This window comes from Epargyreus clarus, unplaced genomic scaffold (assembly GCF_041222505.1).
Source record: "Epargyreus clarus isolate Ecla_fem2 unplaced genomic scaffold, WU_Ecla_fem_2.2 ptg000034l, whole genome shotgun sequence".
Lineage (NCBI taxonomy): Eukaryota > Metazoa > Arthropoda > Insecta > Lepidoptera > Hesperiidae > Epargyreus > Epargyreus clarus.
In genome coordinates, this window is record NW_027332239.1 from 7,115,688 (window position 1) to 7,133,803 (window position 18,116).

An 18,116-nucleotide genomic window follows, 5' to 3' on the forward strand; every position below is an offset into this window, starting at 1 on the left:
ATAATTATTAATTTGACGACGCTAAAGATTACTTATGAAAAGTTATAACTTCAACTTTGCCGTGGAAGTATATATTTACAAGATCAAAACATCGTGAGTACAACTTTCCGCCTGAAACTTCTCTATAAAAATAAGTCTCATAGGTGTGAAGTTTGTGTTACAAATCTGTACTTGGCTAGCGCGGTAAGCTATAGCTTAACCACCTCTCACTCTAAGATGAAACCAGTACTCAGCAGTAGATCAATGTTTCCTCAAAATCTTTCCAGAGAATCTGGCAATCTATGCGAATCAAGCCGGTCAGATTGTTACTAGCTAGCTAGAAGGAACAATAAAGAAAACAATTCAAAAATGTTACTATCAAAATACGGCACGCACTTTGAATACAATACAAAGAAAAAGAACAATGTTTTTGTTAAAGCAAGGAAAATACATCAAAGAACCTTCCATTATTTCCTATTCGTATCGAATAAAATAGTGCGAACGTTTAAAATATTCACCCGAAGTTTTACTTCAAAGGAAGGAAGTGCGAAGGGTATGTAAGGGTTTAACGGACATAAACCTCAGACACACGCCATAATGCAGATATATTAAAAGAAGAAACTATTGAGGCAAAAATGTCTGAGAAGGGAAATAGTCATAGAAAAAAATACATTTTTAAGAATAACTCAAGTAAATATGTAACGTATATTATACGTTGCTTGTTAAACAATACAATCATTTGTTACTATCAATTCAATCTGACTCATTATGAATCCAGGAGTTGAGAACTCTTCAATAGCTCCTTGAAAGCCCGTCAACTCGGAACTAATTATTTTTTATGGACTATTCCAATATGGATAGTACAATATTTTTAGACTTTACTTTCAAAATCTCAGTTAATAAGTACAATCAAACGAAAACAGTGATTTAAATAGCCTAATGATTTAAATTCGACTTCAATTCGGCCCCTCCATCGAATCGGGGTTCGAATCCCAGGCACTCACCTCTGATTTTTCAAACAAGTGTGTTTTACAAATAAAAAAATATCCATTATTGAAACTATATGCTATATGCCAGAGATATAGGTTTAGGCTTTACGTAAGTCCTGAGTTTAATTAAGACATTCTATGAGCTTCGTAGAACGTCTTTATTTGATCAAAGGTATTGTAGACAAAATAAATAAAATGTAGCATTGTTTGCTAAGAAGCTTAGGTATCTGATGAAATAAAAAAAATCAATATACGAATTATATGCTTTATTTAAAGATGCTTAAGTCTGTACAAAATCAGAGAACTTATATTTAACAGGTATACATTATTATGCACGTTGAGATTTAAGTATAAAAATATTGGCACATTACATATGAATGTTATTACACATTATTCCTCTGCCAGCCATATGTCAGACGTACAGTCACCACCAGGGTATCTGAAAATTGTTTTCAAAGTAAATACTCCTCTCTTAACGAATTTTTTTTAAATGGCAGGACGAATAAAATATACACGTCTTCACTAGGGAAGTTGGTTAAAAAATAGTTAAACACATAATCTTCATTTATTTTTAAAAGAATTCAGCAATGGAACTTGTAGTTCATCTGATGTAAAACACTTAATTATCGTCTACCGTATTTTGATTCATGGACAATATCTATTTGAAGAAACGTCATATCTGTGATCGATCACAAACGAGTAGGTGGCCCTGAACGCTGCTGACCAATCTCAGATGTAACTTATTCCTATTTGGGATTTGGTGCAGATGTTCACGGGCAGACGTAATGTATAACACTGCGATCTCGTTTGCCTATTGAAATGCATACAAAAATCTATACATGATTTCAAAAAATAGGCGTTACACCTCTCACCTCATTTCATGGGGTAATACTGGGCCCTCGGGCTCCTTCCCGAAGTCGACGAGAAAATCAGGATCCAATTTCATACCACCGTTTATAATATCCACATCCAACTTGACTATCCAGCCACCCTACAAATAAAGATTGAAATAAACGAGATATCTATCTATAATATTACGTCTAAACCAACAGTGTTTTTTGAATTAGTATATAAATTTATTTGAAGATGTCATACAATGTCATACAAGTTTGAGACATTTGACCCGTAGCCAGACAACTGATACCGAAGTTAGGAATTTGGATTTCTAGTCTACATCTTATTAATGTAAATAAACTTTCCCGTATAAAGGCAGCCACAATCCAAATAATAGTGCTATGATTAATAATACAATTTTAAAAGCATTTTTATTTATTAATGTACCCCCTCCTATTGCTACAGCCCTTACCAATTGTACCAATATCGTATTAACAAACTCATTTATATTCCCTATACAAACTGTCACTAAACTTTATCGATCGAATTGTTAGCAAACTCTTACCTCCTCTGCTATCTTGGGGTAGAATTGTTTATCCCACGGGGAGTAGAGTGAACTTGACACGTACAATCGTTTTCCATCTAGCGACAATTGCAGCATTTGAGGTCCTCCCAACAATCGTTTACCCTTAACAAATACAGGCTTTGCTGGCTCCTATGGGGAAACAAAAACACCACAAAATTGAGAAAACAACATTTTTAAAATGAGTTGTTATTGTCAAAGTAAAGTACTTGAAGCAATAAAAAGTAATTCTAAGCAATTTTAATAAATTTCTTGGAATATACAATTCATTTACGAGTAACTGATCTATATCAGTTAAATGAATTGTATATTGATATATATATCAGTATTGTATTGTAAGTACTTAGTAACTCAAGAAGAAATAGTCTGTTATAACTTATCAAAACAATGATATTTCCTTTCTTTTTAATTAGTAGATAAACAAACGCAAAAAATCAAATTTGCGACTAAAAGTTATTCCAGTCCTTCGTTAAGTAAAACGATGAAACAAATAGCAAATATTATTTAGATCGTTGAAAGTAATTTAACAAAGAACAGAGAGCTAAACTCAAATGAAAAGAATGACACAGCAGAAAGGTAATTGTGTGAAGTCATGAGGCATTAATTCGAACCGTTATTTGCTAGTAGTGGGAAATGAGAAATTCTTGCCTTTAACTCCTTATCTTCAACGACAGTAAGTCCATAATTGGCGATTTGACCACCCAAATGAATTTGACTCGTAAGTTTCGGGTTTTCTGGATCCGACACATCGTACTGCCTCACGTCACCGTGCAACCAACACGAGAAATATAAATACTTATCATCCAAAGAGAGAAGAATATCCGACATGAGACCTAGGGAAAAAACGGTAATGGAACTGTCATGTTAGCCTGAACAAAGCAAAAGATGAAACAGCTCGGCGAATAACAAAGTGTAATAGAAATATTAGAATTTAATCTCAACAAGTCACAAACAGATTCTAGTTTTAAAGGTATTTACTTTCGTGTCCTAAAACAATTTGAAACGTACTTTCAGGGTTTAAGGTAACCTCTTTGTGTCATTGTCTGAAAATTACTTTGTGAATGGCATTTAAATTTGTAGTTTCTAATTTAGCAATTTAAATCTTAGTAAAAACAAATAAATGCAGTGGTAGATTTAGACTTATAGCAACAAAAATATACAAATGTTACCATTCAATTTCGTTTCCTTGTTGTCTTGTATGATGGTTTTAGCTGGTATGTCAATCACCTTATGTGCTTTCCATTTGCCATCAGTACTTTTATAGAATCTAAAAAGTAAAACGTTAAGACGTAATGAAATTAAAAAGAACTCGAGAGTAAAGGACGTCCACATGATATATTGAGCAAAGTCCGTAATAAATCGATCTTACGCAAGTCGTGTCTTACAAATCTCATACCTGTAAACGTTGGCTTCGAGGGCGCACCCGACAAATCCTTGCGCGGATTTGGGATCGTGGAGGAATCTCGTCTCCAGAGGCGCGCACCCTTCGCTACCTAAGTCTATGATTTGTTGTAGCTCATGCGTTGACCATTTGTAAACGTTGAGAGATGTTCCATATCGTTCAGGGTTGGAAGTGTCGTCGGGGTGGTAACCGCTAAAATAAGTTTAGTATTTATCATATCTCCCTTACCACAACTTTCAAATCAGAACAAAGCAGTACTTAACACTGCTTAAAAGCAGTACTACCACAAATATTTCTAAATGATTTATCATTTAGGAATATCAAATTCCTATCAAATTCCTAAATAAATTGCGTGCTTACGTCTTAAAATATTTCGGTGTACCCCATTCGGTGGAGACCATAACATCATGATAGGGTTGATACCAAAAGTCGTATCCGAACTTCGCAAATTTACTGCCTTTCGTCCACGTCCCTGCAATAAAATTTGATAAATCACGACCAAAGCCCAGAACATAACTGCATGATGTATACGTCAGTTGCGTATCAAGTGAACCCTTCGTCACATCGACACATCCACACCCACCTGTCACTTTCAAAGTCTTCGAATCGATGAGCACGAAATCCCCCTTTCCGTTTTCGTCCTTATCGCCCATCGTGGAAATCATGATTTCTCCGTTTGCCAGGCAGTGCGTCGTGTGCGGGAAACTGCAGTTGAATGACCTCATCTCGGAGCCGTCGATTACCTGGTAATGAGATTTTCGACGCCATGACATTCGATAAGGGCGGAGACGTTTACGTCGGTGGGTCGGACGTTACTTACGAAGTAATATATGACCCTCGTCGCGAAAAGGCTATTAAAGTGAGTAAATATTTTTACTATCACATGTAAGTAGCTGGATGGCAGGTAGGTATCTATTCTATTTCTTACCTGTTTTTATAAGGGGTTCTCGGTAATGTTATCAAGAGTATACCTTAGTCTTAATGTATATAGACTTTCATATACTGATTAATGGCAATTTAACTAATTGAATTAATAAATACATATGGATGAATTTTCACGCAAGACATGGTTTATGACCTGTAAATAACTCAAATAGGAAGAACTTTGAAGTAGATTACAGAAGTTTTTTTTCAAGTTGTAAAATTTTAGGTGAACCCAAAAGTAATCCAAATAATAGTTGCTGGCGAAAACTGTAACAATGGCGAAAAGTATTAGAAAATGGTGAAAATTAATGTCTTGTTTAGCATTTAAGATTGTTTTTTGGTACGAAACAAATTTTTGATTACGTAGGCCTGTGCGTACTAAGACATGAGACTTAGTATGTATTAGTTGATATCACATAAAATATAAACAACGGCGTAAATTAACGGTCAATATGTCAACTCCAGAACAGTTTGACATAAGTGGTATATCCAAAGTTCGTCGGCAGATTGAGTACGAGTTCCCGTGAGGTAGTTCAGCGTAATTTGTTCGACAACTATGCGAAGCTTACAGCGATAATTATACGTAGTGAGTCGAATGGGTAGACTCCGCGAGAAATATCCGAAGCTTGGAGATTTCACGGAAGAGGAATTTCATTTCGTGTTTTTGAATTTTGTAGACGAGTTGAGAGATAGGCCAAATTTAATGCACTGTTTTTGTGTTGTTGTTGGGATTTGTTGATTTAGTTTGATCAATGTTAGTTCTGTATTAAATCCAGTAGAAAAATCGAGGCAATCATAAATATTAAGGATTTTTATCATAGTAAATTTTTTATCAACAAAACTGGGTCAAAGAAAAGGCGCATGAAGAATAATAATTGGCCAAGTACGGGTCAAACTCGCATCGAGGGTTCCGTAGCACTTATTTTCAATCAACAGTCGTTGATTGTTATTATTGTGGCACCGTAGTTGATGCATTGCGAAAAGTCTGATTTCCTGTTACTGTTCAACAATTCGCAACAAAACCACTGTAATGGTAAGAGGTCTCCTTTTTTATTTATCAGTTTATTTTAGGTATTTTTTGTTAACGCGGCCATAGAAACACACTCGGAAACAATGTAATTATCTGTCTATAATGCTTCAAGAGATAGAGTTCTACGTCCGAATAGGGTTCCGTTTTACTCTTTGGGTACGGAACCCTAAAAACAAAGTTGTACAAAGCCAAGAACATTTTGACAAGAACTGTAATACTCGAAGTATGGCGACAGATTTGGGTCGAATACGGGTCCGCTTTATATTGTTGAACAAGTATGTGCAATGTACCTCACGGCAACTACAAGTATTCTTGGACCGTTTGGTCAATAAACTCTGTAGGAAGTGAGACATTTCTGAAACAGTTCAAGTACAGTGAAAGTATAACTTGTATGACTGGCCTAATCTTTTTTAATATAATATAGGAGTAGCAGACGAGCATGCAGTCCACCTGATGGTTAGTGGCTACTGCCACCCATGGACATCTGTAATCAACCCCAGATAGTATTAGATATCCCTACCTGAGGTCGGCCACAGAGTCGCCGCTAACCATGAGGATTAAGCTGGAATGCCTCGGAATAGCATGTCTCCTTTACTACATCCTTCAAACCAGAACACAACAGCGTTTTACTCTGCTGTTATGAGGCAGAAATAGGTGTGGCGGCGGTGCCTCCGAAGTCGAACCACTAAGGGTTCTACCAGCTTCACGACAATAATCCAATGCCTTTTAAAATCTTCAATCATTATTCAACCATCCTTTCTTCCGTTTAAAATCATCAATTTCAATGATAACGATGATTAAGACGATGAAAATTAAATTAATTATATACACTGTGAAAATAAATAAGTACCTATTCATATTTAGTTTAAGTGGGATGATAACGGATTTTTAATGGGAAAAAACACCCTGAAACGTTTCGTGTAGTACTTAGGCTAGTGCGTTCAATTGGAACAGCTGAAATCTGGCCAACGCAATGCCATGCATTTCGATATTACTACTACTACTATTATTTGGTGGAAGTAAAAATTGCTAGAATTTGTATATTTTTCTAATTATACTAGTTACCTAAAAAACGTAGATGTTACGAATAGCATTTTATTTAGCATGTTTAACGCTTCTGTAAGCTTTGTACTAAGCAAAATAATTTTAAATAACATTTAATTTGAGACAGCAAATTAAATAATGTTTTCATTATAAGTGGTACTTTATATATACAGAGAATCGCTTCAACATTCAATATCGCTTATCAAGTCATAACAAGGCATGACAAACGCAATTTCAATATAAAAGGGTAAGTACCTATCTAGATTGAAATTATTAGATTTGATTCTTAATACATTGGAAAAACGAACACACTTAAATCTTTGTGAAACTGACTTCTTAGGGAAATAACATACATGCAGCAATAAGTACGAGTTTTGGCTGACGATTGTTTACGACGATCGTCGACTGTCGTTAGCAGTCGCTATGATAGTCTGCGACAGTACCCTTAGTATGAGTTTGTACGTTTTAAAAAAAGGACTGTTTTGTATTTGTTTACGTATTTGCCCATACATTTCCAATCAGCGCCCCTAGCGGACTGTTCCAAACAGATTGGAAATGTATCGGAAATACGTAAACAAATACAATAAATATAGTTCAAAAAACTAAAAAACACGCTTTTATGATAAACTCAACTAAAAAGTAGAAAATAATTTTCGATCTAGGAGTCAATTAAGGAACAGTAAATAGTGTAATTGTGAAAAAAGACTGGGGTGCTCCACTTATCAGTTTTCGAAAAGCTTTTGATACTTCAAAATTTTGAATTAAACTGCACGTTCAAAGTGGATAGAAATCGGGTTCAAAGATTCCGTTACTGTTACGTACATACATACATACCTACATACAACTTAAGCTTATAAAAGCGTGTTAAAAACAGTCATTTTTGTTTAAACGTAAAGATTCATACTAAGGGTACAGGACACGACGGCCGTCTGCGATTCCCGGCGACTGCAACCGATTGTCGACGGTCGCCAATACGAGCTATCGCTGGTATGTTAGAGCCCTTAAAACCCTGCTAGTCTACGTACATATGAGCCAGTTAAGCTAACGTAAATAAATGCCTGATTTAGAATTCAAAGTATATTTATTTCGAGCACATGTTTGAGATCATAAGAGATTATGTATAATATTTATTACGTTAAAATTATATATAAAATCCCGTCTTTGATGTTCTCTTTGATGAAAAATAGGTATATGTTACACACTTACGAATAGGTTTTGAATGGGCACTTGATACCTTTCTACGTAGCAGCTGTGACCCTTGTGTGTGTCTATATAAGTATAAAGTTGATGTTTTGTGTGTATATCCAAGTAGCACACAAAAATAGTTTAATGTATGTTAAGTATAACAGACATAGGGTGTTTGTGGTATTGTTTGCGAATTAGGCACATTACATTAATTAATGAGATTCTCTTAAATGTTCTTCCAGGATTAATTAAAACACGACAGGCGTTTAATTATATAGGTACAATTTGATGAACAAAAAGTATTTTACATATATTCAACGAGGTTACAAGTGATACAAAACCAAAAATAAATATTAAAATCGAAACAACGACGTAGAGATTTATATCTATGATCGACACCGACAGGCTTCTGATAACATCAGTGCTCCTTAGAGATATCAATGGGTGTCAGTACCCACTTAACATAGTTAGCAACTATCCTAGTCGTATTATATAAAAACTAAAGGAATAAAGACAGAGGTTTTTAAATAATTTAATAAAAATAAACATATTAGACACGCGCGAAAAACATAACCCTTCCCTAGCAGTCGGGTAAAAAGGCAATTCTTTAAATGGACGACTTTAGAAGTTTTCATTTCTTAGTCGTGCACTTTATAATAAATATGTCGACGGAGTGGAAATTAGGAAGCATAAAAAACGGGAAATTGAAAAAAGTTTCCCGGTTCCGTTAACATAAAATTTTAGGTTCCCACCTCCCTATATAATGAACACTCTGGGTACTGAGAATGAAATTTCATGGTGAACGTTAACTGTGCTATGTAAAATTTTCACATCATAAGTCACAACGAAGATAGATTTCGATGTGTGGTTTGAATTCACGAATAAAACTGTTCGATACATTTTCAAGACTTTCTCGTATGTCCAACAGCTTAAAAAGTAATAGTAACTTAAACTTAATGTAAAAAAAATAGTTAATAAAAAACTAAAAAACACGCTTTTATTGCTAATCGAACAAAAGACTAGAAAATATTTTTAATGACAAAGAGTTTAAGAGCAAAGATAGATTTCAATTCGGAGTAAAAATATAAAATATTTGACCGAAGAGATCAAATGAGATGAGATGAGAGAGATTTTAGCAAATCTTTTTTGTTATACATTATCTAATTTCCGAAAATGTTTCAGTAAGAACTATCCAATAACTATAACTGCTAAAACTGAACATATACAGAAGCGAATGGTAATGTAAAGAACATACTTTGAACATGACATACTTTATGCAATTTTGGTTTCCGAGGGTCAGTTCCAACATCCACAACGAAGACATTGGAAGAGTGCAGAGCTGGCAGGATCAGGAAGTCTCTCTTCAACTCGGGCTTGTTGTAGCAGCTGGAGCAAACGTTCCACCCACTGTGGTGGAGCTCGTCGCCCACACTTCCAGTGTGCGTACGATGGATCACCTAATAACAAAAATAATAACTAAAGAAATACCCAAATCGATCCAAGTGTGCTTATAATATTTGAAGAGTTCCCTCGTTTTCTCGAGGATCTCATTATCAGATCACCTGATGGCTATGGGATTACTTGGCAAGTACATTTGAAAAGGAAAAAGAATTTTATCAATCGATTCAGATTAATTTATTTCTCTCGAGATGAAATCCTATGAAAAAAACAACGATTTGTTTAACAGGTGGTAGAATCCTTCATACTTCGACTCCAATAGCCATTACAGCATTTGTGCCATACACAACGATGTAAAGTACTCCTGGTTGGATCGACATTCGACATGTATTATACGACAAATAATAAATGTAGATATCATAAATATACTACTGCCGCCCGTGAAAACTTGTGAAAATTGTAATATGATTTAAGACACATCCGGTTCTGTATCTCCCTTACCACACTCTTCAATTCAGAATATCAGTGGTATAAAAGTAATGAAAAAGTATTACTCCGAAGATACGTATACCAAGACAGTTTATATCAAGGGTATCGACAGGTATTAGTAGTTTTCGCTTTTTCTACGCTGTAACGAATTCCGTCAATCCCTACACAAATCCCTTCTCGCCATTGCATTCCTGTTCAGCCATAGTGGAATCCAGTTGGATTACTAGAACTTTATTGCTACGAAAAGAACGTACGTAACAGTATTGGATTTTTTAAGGCGTTTGACAACGCGAATTAATTATTCCGCGTGTTGCGTTTTTGTATCGGTTTAATAGAAGCTTCAAGTTAAACTGTGGAAAAAATATTAATCCTTACAAATTTCTTTTAAGATTTTGAACATCAACTTAGAATTTGGAATTCTAAATCTTCTAAAATAAATACAAAGAAGTATTTTTTTTCAATGTCTAAATAACAGGCTTTTTAGTAAGTTCACCAAAACAAATATTGTTGAATTTTTTGTGTCTGTCTGTCTGTTTATTCTCGCAAAACTCTGAAATGGTTGCACAGATTTTAACTTGGGTTTCACTGAAAGTTTGCTGACATTATAAGAAATAACTTAGGCTAATTTAGATCAAGTTCCAAGAAATTAGGGTTTCTCAAAAAAAAAACAAACAAAATCTCGCGAGTATTATAATTTAACGAGGATCATTGTTCTACCACCTTGATAGAAGTATGAAAGTGGTAGAACAGTAAGTTAAAGATATAACAGAAGGCCTGAAATAATATACCTAATGCGTTACAGATACATTTTTGAACAAAATCAGTTTCATTATATTTTTGTGTACGCACGAGAAACAGCAGAGTAACATATTATTAGCCTTTTAGAGTGCCACAAATCCTGTCAATCCCGGACAAATCCCGCTCGGAATATTGCATTCCGCGCACATCGGTACTGTCCAGTAGGATCCTGTAGGATTACTGGGACATTATTGCGTCCAGTGACTAAATAGTAGTCTTCTGCAATTTTGTTAGGTACAAGCTTATTGCACTGTATATATCTTTCTTCTATATATATAAAAATCAATACCTGTTCGTTTGTCCCGCTAAAACTCGAGAACGGCTGGATCGATTTGGCTTATTTTGGTTTAAAATTGTTTGTGGATGTCCAGGGAAGGCTTAAAAGTCAGCTAGTTTTGTACAATTTGTGATTTTTGAGTTTTGTTTATCCCAAATATTTTTGAGGTTGCCTTCATTACTCCCATAAAATCGTTTTAGGTGATAGTTCTGTTCAAATCAATTTACTAGTTTCGAAGGTTAGATCGTACAAATCAACTTATAGACACACAATTTTAATTATTTATCTTGTCTTCTAACCAGTACTAGTCCATGGCCGGGACGGTCTCCTCTTAAGATAAGAGGATTAGATCACGACACTGATTAGATGCGAATTGATACACTCCACACACATTTAAGATCTTTTAAAGAACTCTCAGGCGTGCATTTTTTCTCCATGATTTCCGTTATCATACTCATAATTGATTTGTAACACGCGCTTTATCATAAAAAAAACTATGAAAAATCCGTGCGTGTCTGGGTTCCGAACTTCAACCAGCAATTTATCACTACAATACGATTCTTATTTACTGCCTAAAAATCTATACGCTAGTTTGAAAATACTAACCTGGCTATAAGTAGGAGACTTCGGATCGACGTCCACAGTGGCCAAGTAGTCCTGCTTAGTGTTATCTGGTTGCACACACACTACGTACAGTAGTTCCTCCCTTATCCCGTTTCTAAAGGCGTCTAATGGCGACGCATAGCCCGGTCCGCCCTTGCCTGTAATTTTAACTCTATTAGTCTTTTTCTACTATAAATTCTAGACAAGGCTTTGATTGGGATGTAGATACGTATAAAGGATGTTTTTTACAAAAACAGTTTAAAAATTGACAAATTTTCACATAATTTATGATAACTTAGCTTCTGCCCGATCCATTCTCATGAAATTTGAAATGAATATTGAATATGTAAGATAAAATAAAATGGAAATAAAATGGAAAAGAATGGAAGATATGACTATCAACCTTAGAAGGCTTCTGCAACACACAAGTCTGCCCTAAACTGAATAATTAGCAAAGTCCCTGAATTTACTTGTACAATACAAGTACATCATGTCAAAAGCAGGAAGAGAAGAAATTTATGCAAAAATGATTGTGATTTCGGGAGTTTATCTAAAACATGTTGATCTATTAAAAGCCATCACACGAAAAATTTCTAATTATGTCTTTTTATATTATATAATACATAATACGTCAAGATTGAAACATCAAAGCGATTGCTTATAAAAAGGGAAGGCCCAAATCAATTACTCTCCATATTTCATCATTCGCTTCATTTCACGATTTTCCCCGAACAGAAATTTGTGTATAAATAAAAAACGTCAATCCCAATAATACTTGATAGAGATCAGAACATTATTTTTGTTGCAAACGAGGGGCGAGGGCAGAGGGTTCAGTCACAGACCAAATTCGAAATAGAAATGGCATGTAAGAAAATGAACAGGTGCCAGAGAGCCTATGATTTAGGCTTATATGATTAGGTTGATCTTGAATATTTGATTGGATTTTAAGCATTCCGATAATTGGCTCCTTATGTCTTTATGGGCTTATATTGGAAACGGCTGCTTGAATATTGATATAAAAAGTTATTGTAAAATTAATTTAAAAACATTTAATATTACAACTTACATACCGTAATTTATACCAAAAAATAAGGTTCATGAATAAACGGCTACTAGTATTAGGTATATGAATAAACGGCTACTAGTATTAGGTATTAAGTATATACCATAATATCGTTTATTCGAATATAAATTATATAGAACTTTAATGAATTGAACCTTTGGAAGTTACTAAGTGTGCGCGTTGAGTAATAAAGACATCTATATATTTGATAGTCTACGGTCCACGCCCTTCCAATTTAGTAATCGCGTCAGGCATCATATAAATTACTCCTTTGTAGTGTATAATCCCATTAATCGTGCATTGTTTATTTACTATGCTATAGCACATTTGCATGCTAACCGGACAAATTGGGAGTAATTATGGCATAAACCAGAGAGATTACTTGGGGTTTGGGCAAGACTTGATTGAGATTTGGTTTAGCGTGATCGATTTGTAAAGGACCTTAAGATATAGTTTGGTTGGTGACTGATCTGGTACGTAAGGTTTCAAGTTTAATTTCAGACACTATGTCTGTGTGTTTGTGTATGTCTTTGTGTGTGTCCTTGGCACCTAAGGTACAAAATCTGTAATGCGTAGGTATGAGTATAGAAGCGTTTGTAATCAATGTGGCATACATACATAGAACTACATAGATTAAACGAAATAGGGGGGATGTAGTCTCTCATAAATTTTCTTAATTATAAGTGCAAGTTCGTCAATGATTATTAATTACCGAACAAAAATTAAATCGGTTGGCAAAAAGGGGAAAATACACTGTTTTCTTTGGTGTTTGCCTTGAATTGTATACTAGTATAATAAGTGAGATGTCTATAAAATCGTTTAATCTACCAATTAGAATTCTAATATGTACTACAAAAGGTACATGATTTATTGTCAGGACGATTGATTAATTAATTGTAATGTATTAGAGATATCTTAGTATAATAAGACTTACCGTATTTGCATACATAATCTGTACGCATGATTAAAGCGAACGACATGAGTATACCATATTCATATTAGATTAAATAATCACGTACAAGTTATTGACGTAGGAATCAAATAGACTCTTAATAAATAATATCATAGCTCATCACGATTTATTTTAGCCCACAGAAGATTGCTCGCATCTTAGGTGCCAGACCCTGAAATACATTGTTCAAGAAGAATTTCGTTCAACGCAGATGCTTATCACGAATGCGCAAATAGTATTGTAGAGGACCTCCCAAAGATGTTAAAATACTTATCTGAGCCAATTTGATATAAACGCTTTCTACACTCACAGCCCTACACTAGGATTCCCTGTATGGACACACACAGAGACAAATACACAAACACCCAGATCCAGAAACCGAAATCTAAATTCATCATTTAGAAATCTGTCTGGCCGGGGATCGAACCCGGGACCCTCTGCGCGTCAGACTGGCATGGTGACCGATCCGCCACGCGGGTCGTCAAAATATATCATTAAATGAAGTAGTATAAAGCCACATTATGTTAGCAGTCTATTTAGTTAGATGGTCCATGGCCCAGCTAAGCAGTGTGATGCTCTAAATGTTAATGTTAAAATCCACATTATAATTCAGGTCAGGCCGCAGCGACGCAAGTGAGGCGAATACATGCCTTTTTCTAGCCAAGATTTATCTAAAGGAAATGTTGCCTCGATTTATACTCCGTGGAATCCTTTGAGAGGTTTTCGAATCTGAATTCCTTGTAAACAGAGATTAAAGTACGGATCGTTTCGGAACCGTTTTGTGCAGGTGGCTCCGAGGGCTAGCCAGAGGCAATGATAAATTACACTCGGTTAATATGTCTGACACTTTTCTCTTTTGGTTTTGTTGGCTTGAAAGACGGGGTTGGGTTGTTTTTTCTTTTTATCCACTGTTCGTATTACTTTTTAGGGTTGTGTATCTCAAATGGAAAAGGAACTCTTATAAGTTCGCTTTGTTTTCCGTCTATCTTTCTGTCATAAATACATACAATTATTAATACATATAATTGCAGACAATTACTTAGTGGTGTTCATATTTGCGATTTGATACATACATACTATTAGTGTATTAGAAGGATTACGTCATTGGATTGGTTTACTCCTAAGATTTTTCCAATTTTAAGCAAGATTTTAAGCAAGTTCCCTTATGATGTTTTGCTTTACTGTTAAAACAAGTAAAACAAATGTCTAAGACCTACTTTTTTTAAGAATAAGAATTGTTTATTGCCTCAAGAAGTTACACAAGTAAAGTAAACAATTAATTTGGAATATTACATATCTTATTGAGAGCAAATGGAAACGACTCAGCTAATGCTGACCCAGGACCTAAATCTAGATCTGCGCAGATTTTTATGTACTGTAAATTTGAAAAATCATAGGTTTGGAACTTCGGACCCTTCTATTGACATGCCCCGTTTCAACCATTAGCCTATTACAGATAGCTTTATACCACCCTCTTTTTATGAACTTGAGATCAAAGACAATTTTTTTAAAGAATGCGATTATTTCGAGTTGCCTGTGGCTCTAATGATAAATTGCATCAAGCTGATGTGTCTGGCACTTTTTCTACTTTGTAGTGAGTCTGTTATTTTGTTTATCGCTTGACACGGATGGATAGGTTTCTTAGGGATGACAAATAGGTACTCGTAGGGGAACAGGGGAGTCAGTGACGCGTTCATTTCTTTGAAATTAAAAGTGGATTTTCTCTTAAACCGATGTATTAGAGAGATTGTTTTTTTTACTAACAAGCTTAGCCCTGTGGTTTCGCGAGTTTAATAATGTAAATATTTGCAAGATTTCTTAGTGTTTATTTTTTTTACCCCCTTACAATTTTTCGAAAATAAAAGTATTCTATATTACTCCATATAACATCAGCTAATTGCCAGTGAAAGTCCCATCAAAATCTGACCAGCGGTTTCAGAGATTAACCGAAACAAAGAGACGGATAGGTAGACAAACATTTTAATAATTGTTTTTTTTTTGTTGTGTCATAATATATACTGTCATAGACATTTAGTGAAAATCCATTACTTTGACAAAACCAATCAAAATCAATTTTATTTATTTGTACAAATAAAGTAAGTAGTCATGTTTTGTGAAATGCTTCATATTTTATTGAATTTTTCGATTGTTGTCAAAGTTGATTGTTATCTACGATGTATTGTAGAACGTACTCTATGTATGACATCACCAGCGAATAAACACATTGTTGACTTTTTATTTAAATTATTTGACCGCCAGATAACTTTTAAAATATTTGGTTGTTTTTAAGCTCTGTCCTTTTGTCCTTGGCAATGAACGAGAGAAGTTATCACATACGTTAGTGCTTATCAGCAGTTTAAAAATATGTTATGAAGATAACGCTACCGTTATCTGTTTTTCTATGCTACGACATGTTTTTACGGATTCTGATTTATTTTGATTTCGTTTCGTTTGCCTTTTCTATACTAAGTAATACATTGACAATCAATCTAGGTGGTAGTATATACTATTCGACAAACAAATTTATTGCTGAGTACATAAAGTTTAATTAAAGTACTTTTTAATTGATAGTAGTGAACTAAATTTATTGTTGAATATATAAACATAGAAGTTTACACTTATAAGTTTAAACTTAGAAAGTTAGAAGTTATAGTAGTAGTAGTAGTTATGGTTGATAATAGTGATCTGGTTCCAATCAATTATTATTAGAATTATAATCAATGATTTTATCGATGTGTGTCATCATTTTACAATATTTACCTATATCAACGTGTTTATTTGAAGAAAGTTACCTATTTTACAGGTATCGCAATAATGTCATGGATTTTTTAACCCCTGGAATGTTAATTATTTTTCTAAAATATATTATTGAACCTCCTTGTAACATTTGCTGAGAGTGAAAGTTCCATCGAAATCGGGCCAGCCGTATCCGAGATTAGCATAGACGGGTAGACATAAATAATAATTGTTTTTGTTAAAAGTATATACCTAATCTCTATTTCATACATTCTATGTTGTTAATAATTTAAACTTTATAAAAATAAACATGTTTTTGACGGCATAAAAAATTCCAACAATATTGTTATAAAAAATGTATGGGTGCTATATAATTAACTATGTTTACAGTATTTCTGTAGTAAATAGTTAACAGATATAGCCGCGTCACTTGCTACGTAAGTACGAAGCCGGCATTCTAATCAGCGTTAATGTTGTTTCTCCGAGACGTTAATGATTACCCTAAAGAACGTTAACAGACAACCGAATCGATAGCTTTTAAACCAAATTTAAAATTGGAATATACGATTTAAAATACGAATACAAATAATGTACTCACAACACGACATTGCGAACGATTCCTCCACAAACAAATAACCGGCCACTATGATAGCAAGCTCACGAGTGTAGACTCTAAACAATTATGATCCAGTCTGGCAAATTTGCATGCACTATCTCTTTCTAGCCTACACTCGAGTAGCTATGTCAAGTGGAATGCAAACAAAATACCGGTTAGCCAACCTGACAGTACGGTCTGCATGACAGATTTAATATAGGGTGCTATTGGAATGGGGAATACGAAGCAAAAGCGGAATAAAATACAGTGTGTTACAATTTGATACATATACCTGTGTGGAAAAATAGGTATAAATGTGAAATTAAAAAAATCTAATCAGAACAAAATATCAGAAAAACATTTATTAAATACAGCGTACAGTTTTACTAAACGTTCTTTATTAGTCTTTCAAATTAGAATATTTTTGTCATGCCTCACACAAAAGCAAAATACACCCAGTCCCATAAAAAAACTAGTAATTTGTATGTTTACTGAGCCCAGAATCGAACCCAGATCTGCATGACAGAATACCATGATGAGCTCTGCGCCAATACTGCTCAGAAGTTCCTGTCTAAAACATACGAGCAATGTTAACAAATCTGAACACATTGCGTGGTTGAAACTCGTCGGAGTGTAATACAGAAACACAATAAAACAATATAAATAAAAGAGACGTTATGATACATACGTGACTCGCAAACAAACGCCGAGAATTAAACTTGGGTTTACCAAGCACAGCACTATACGTATATAAAAGTTTATTGTCGAAGTCCATTCCTTACACCACTAAAATAACTTTTAATACAAGTCAATTTACAGATTAAAACTAATAAATTGTTCGGTTATTGCGTATTCAAAGTTATTTGCGTAATAAAACTTTCCGTCTCCCCGATTCGTGTTTGTGTGGATGACTGTCTTGCATTATCCGCTTGAGGCTCGCATACTGATGAAACTCATGTCGGATCGCGAAATGTCTACTGATATTTTTGAAAAGAATATGCCACAGCGCTTTATCCTTATCCTTCCACAATAAATCCGCAGTCTTCTCCTTAATCCTACGCATATTTTCCTCCAGTCTCCTGGCCTTTATTTCCATTTGTATGAGCGAACGGGTCGTATTTGTCAAAAGCCGATATAGGTATTCCTTTCTTGTTTTCCTCAGTTCGGGGGCGGTCACATTTATTTCTGGCTCGTATTCTATGTAGTCGGGCTCTCGAATTTCATCTGCTTCGGTG

At 34.6% G+C, this 18,116-nt stretch overlaps 1 protein-coding gene across 1 annotated transcript; it reads right to left on the reverse strand.

Annotated features, from left to right (window-relative positions):
- Positions 1-1,219: 1,219 nt before the first annotated feature.
- On the reverse strand, positions 1,220-17,029 carry LOC140755894 (methanethiol oxidase). Its single transcript, XM_073091243.1, has 11 exons — positions 16,885-17,029; positions 11,539-11,693; positions 9,242-9,427; positions 4,371-4,530; positions 4,148-4,259; positions 3,782-3,979; positions 3,555-3,652; positions 3,034-3,218; positions 2,368-2,517; positions 1,841-1,959; positions 1,220-1,407 (listed from the first exon to the last, which is right to left on the reverse strand). Exons 1-11 carry the CDS (start codon positions 16,892-16,894, stop codon positions 1,359-1,361), a joined length of 1,422 nt encoding a protein of 473 aa, XP_072947344.1. The 5' UTR covers positions 16,895-17,029; the 3' UTR covers positions 1,220-1,358.
- Positions 17,030-18,116: the final 1,087 nt, after the last annotated feature.

What these genes read in the sequence shown, in the direction of transcription:
- LOC140755894 (XM_073091243.1), bottom strand. An exon ending in TTGAAGATAAGGAGTTAAAG is followed by an intron (nt 2,518 to 3,033) that starts GCAAGAATTTCT and finishes GTTTCCCCATAG; the next exon opens with GAGCCAGCAAAGCCTGTATT. An exon ending in GTATTACCCCATGAAATGAG is followed by an intron (nt 1,408 to 1,840) that starts GTGAGAGGTGTA and finishes AACAATTTTCAG; the next exon opens with ATACCCTGGTGGTGACTGTA.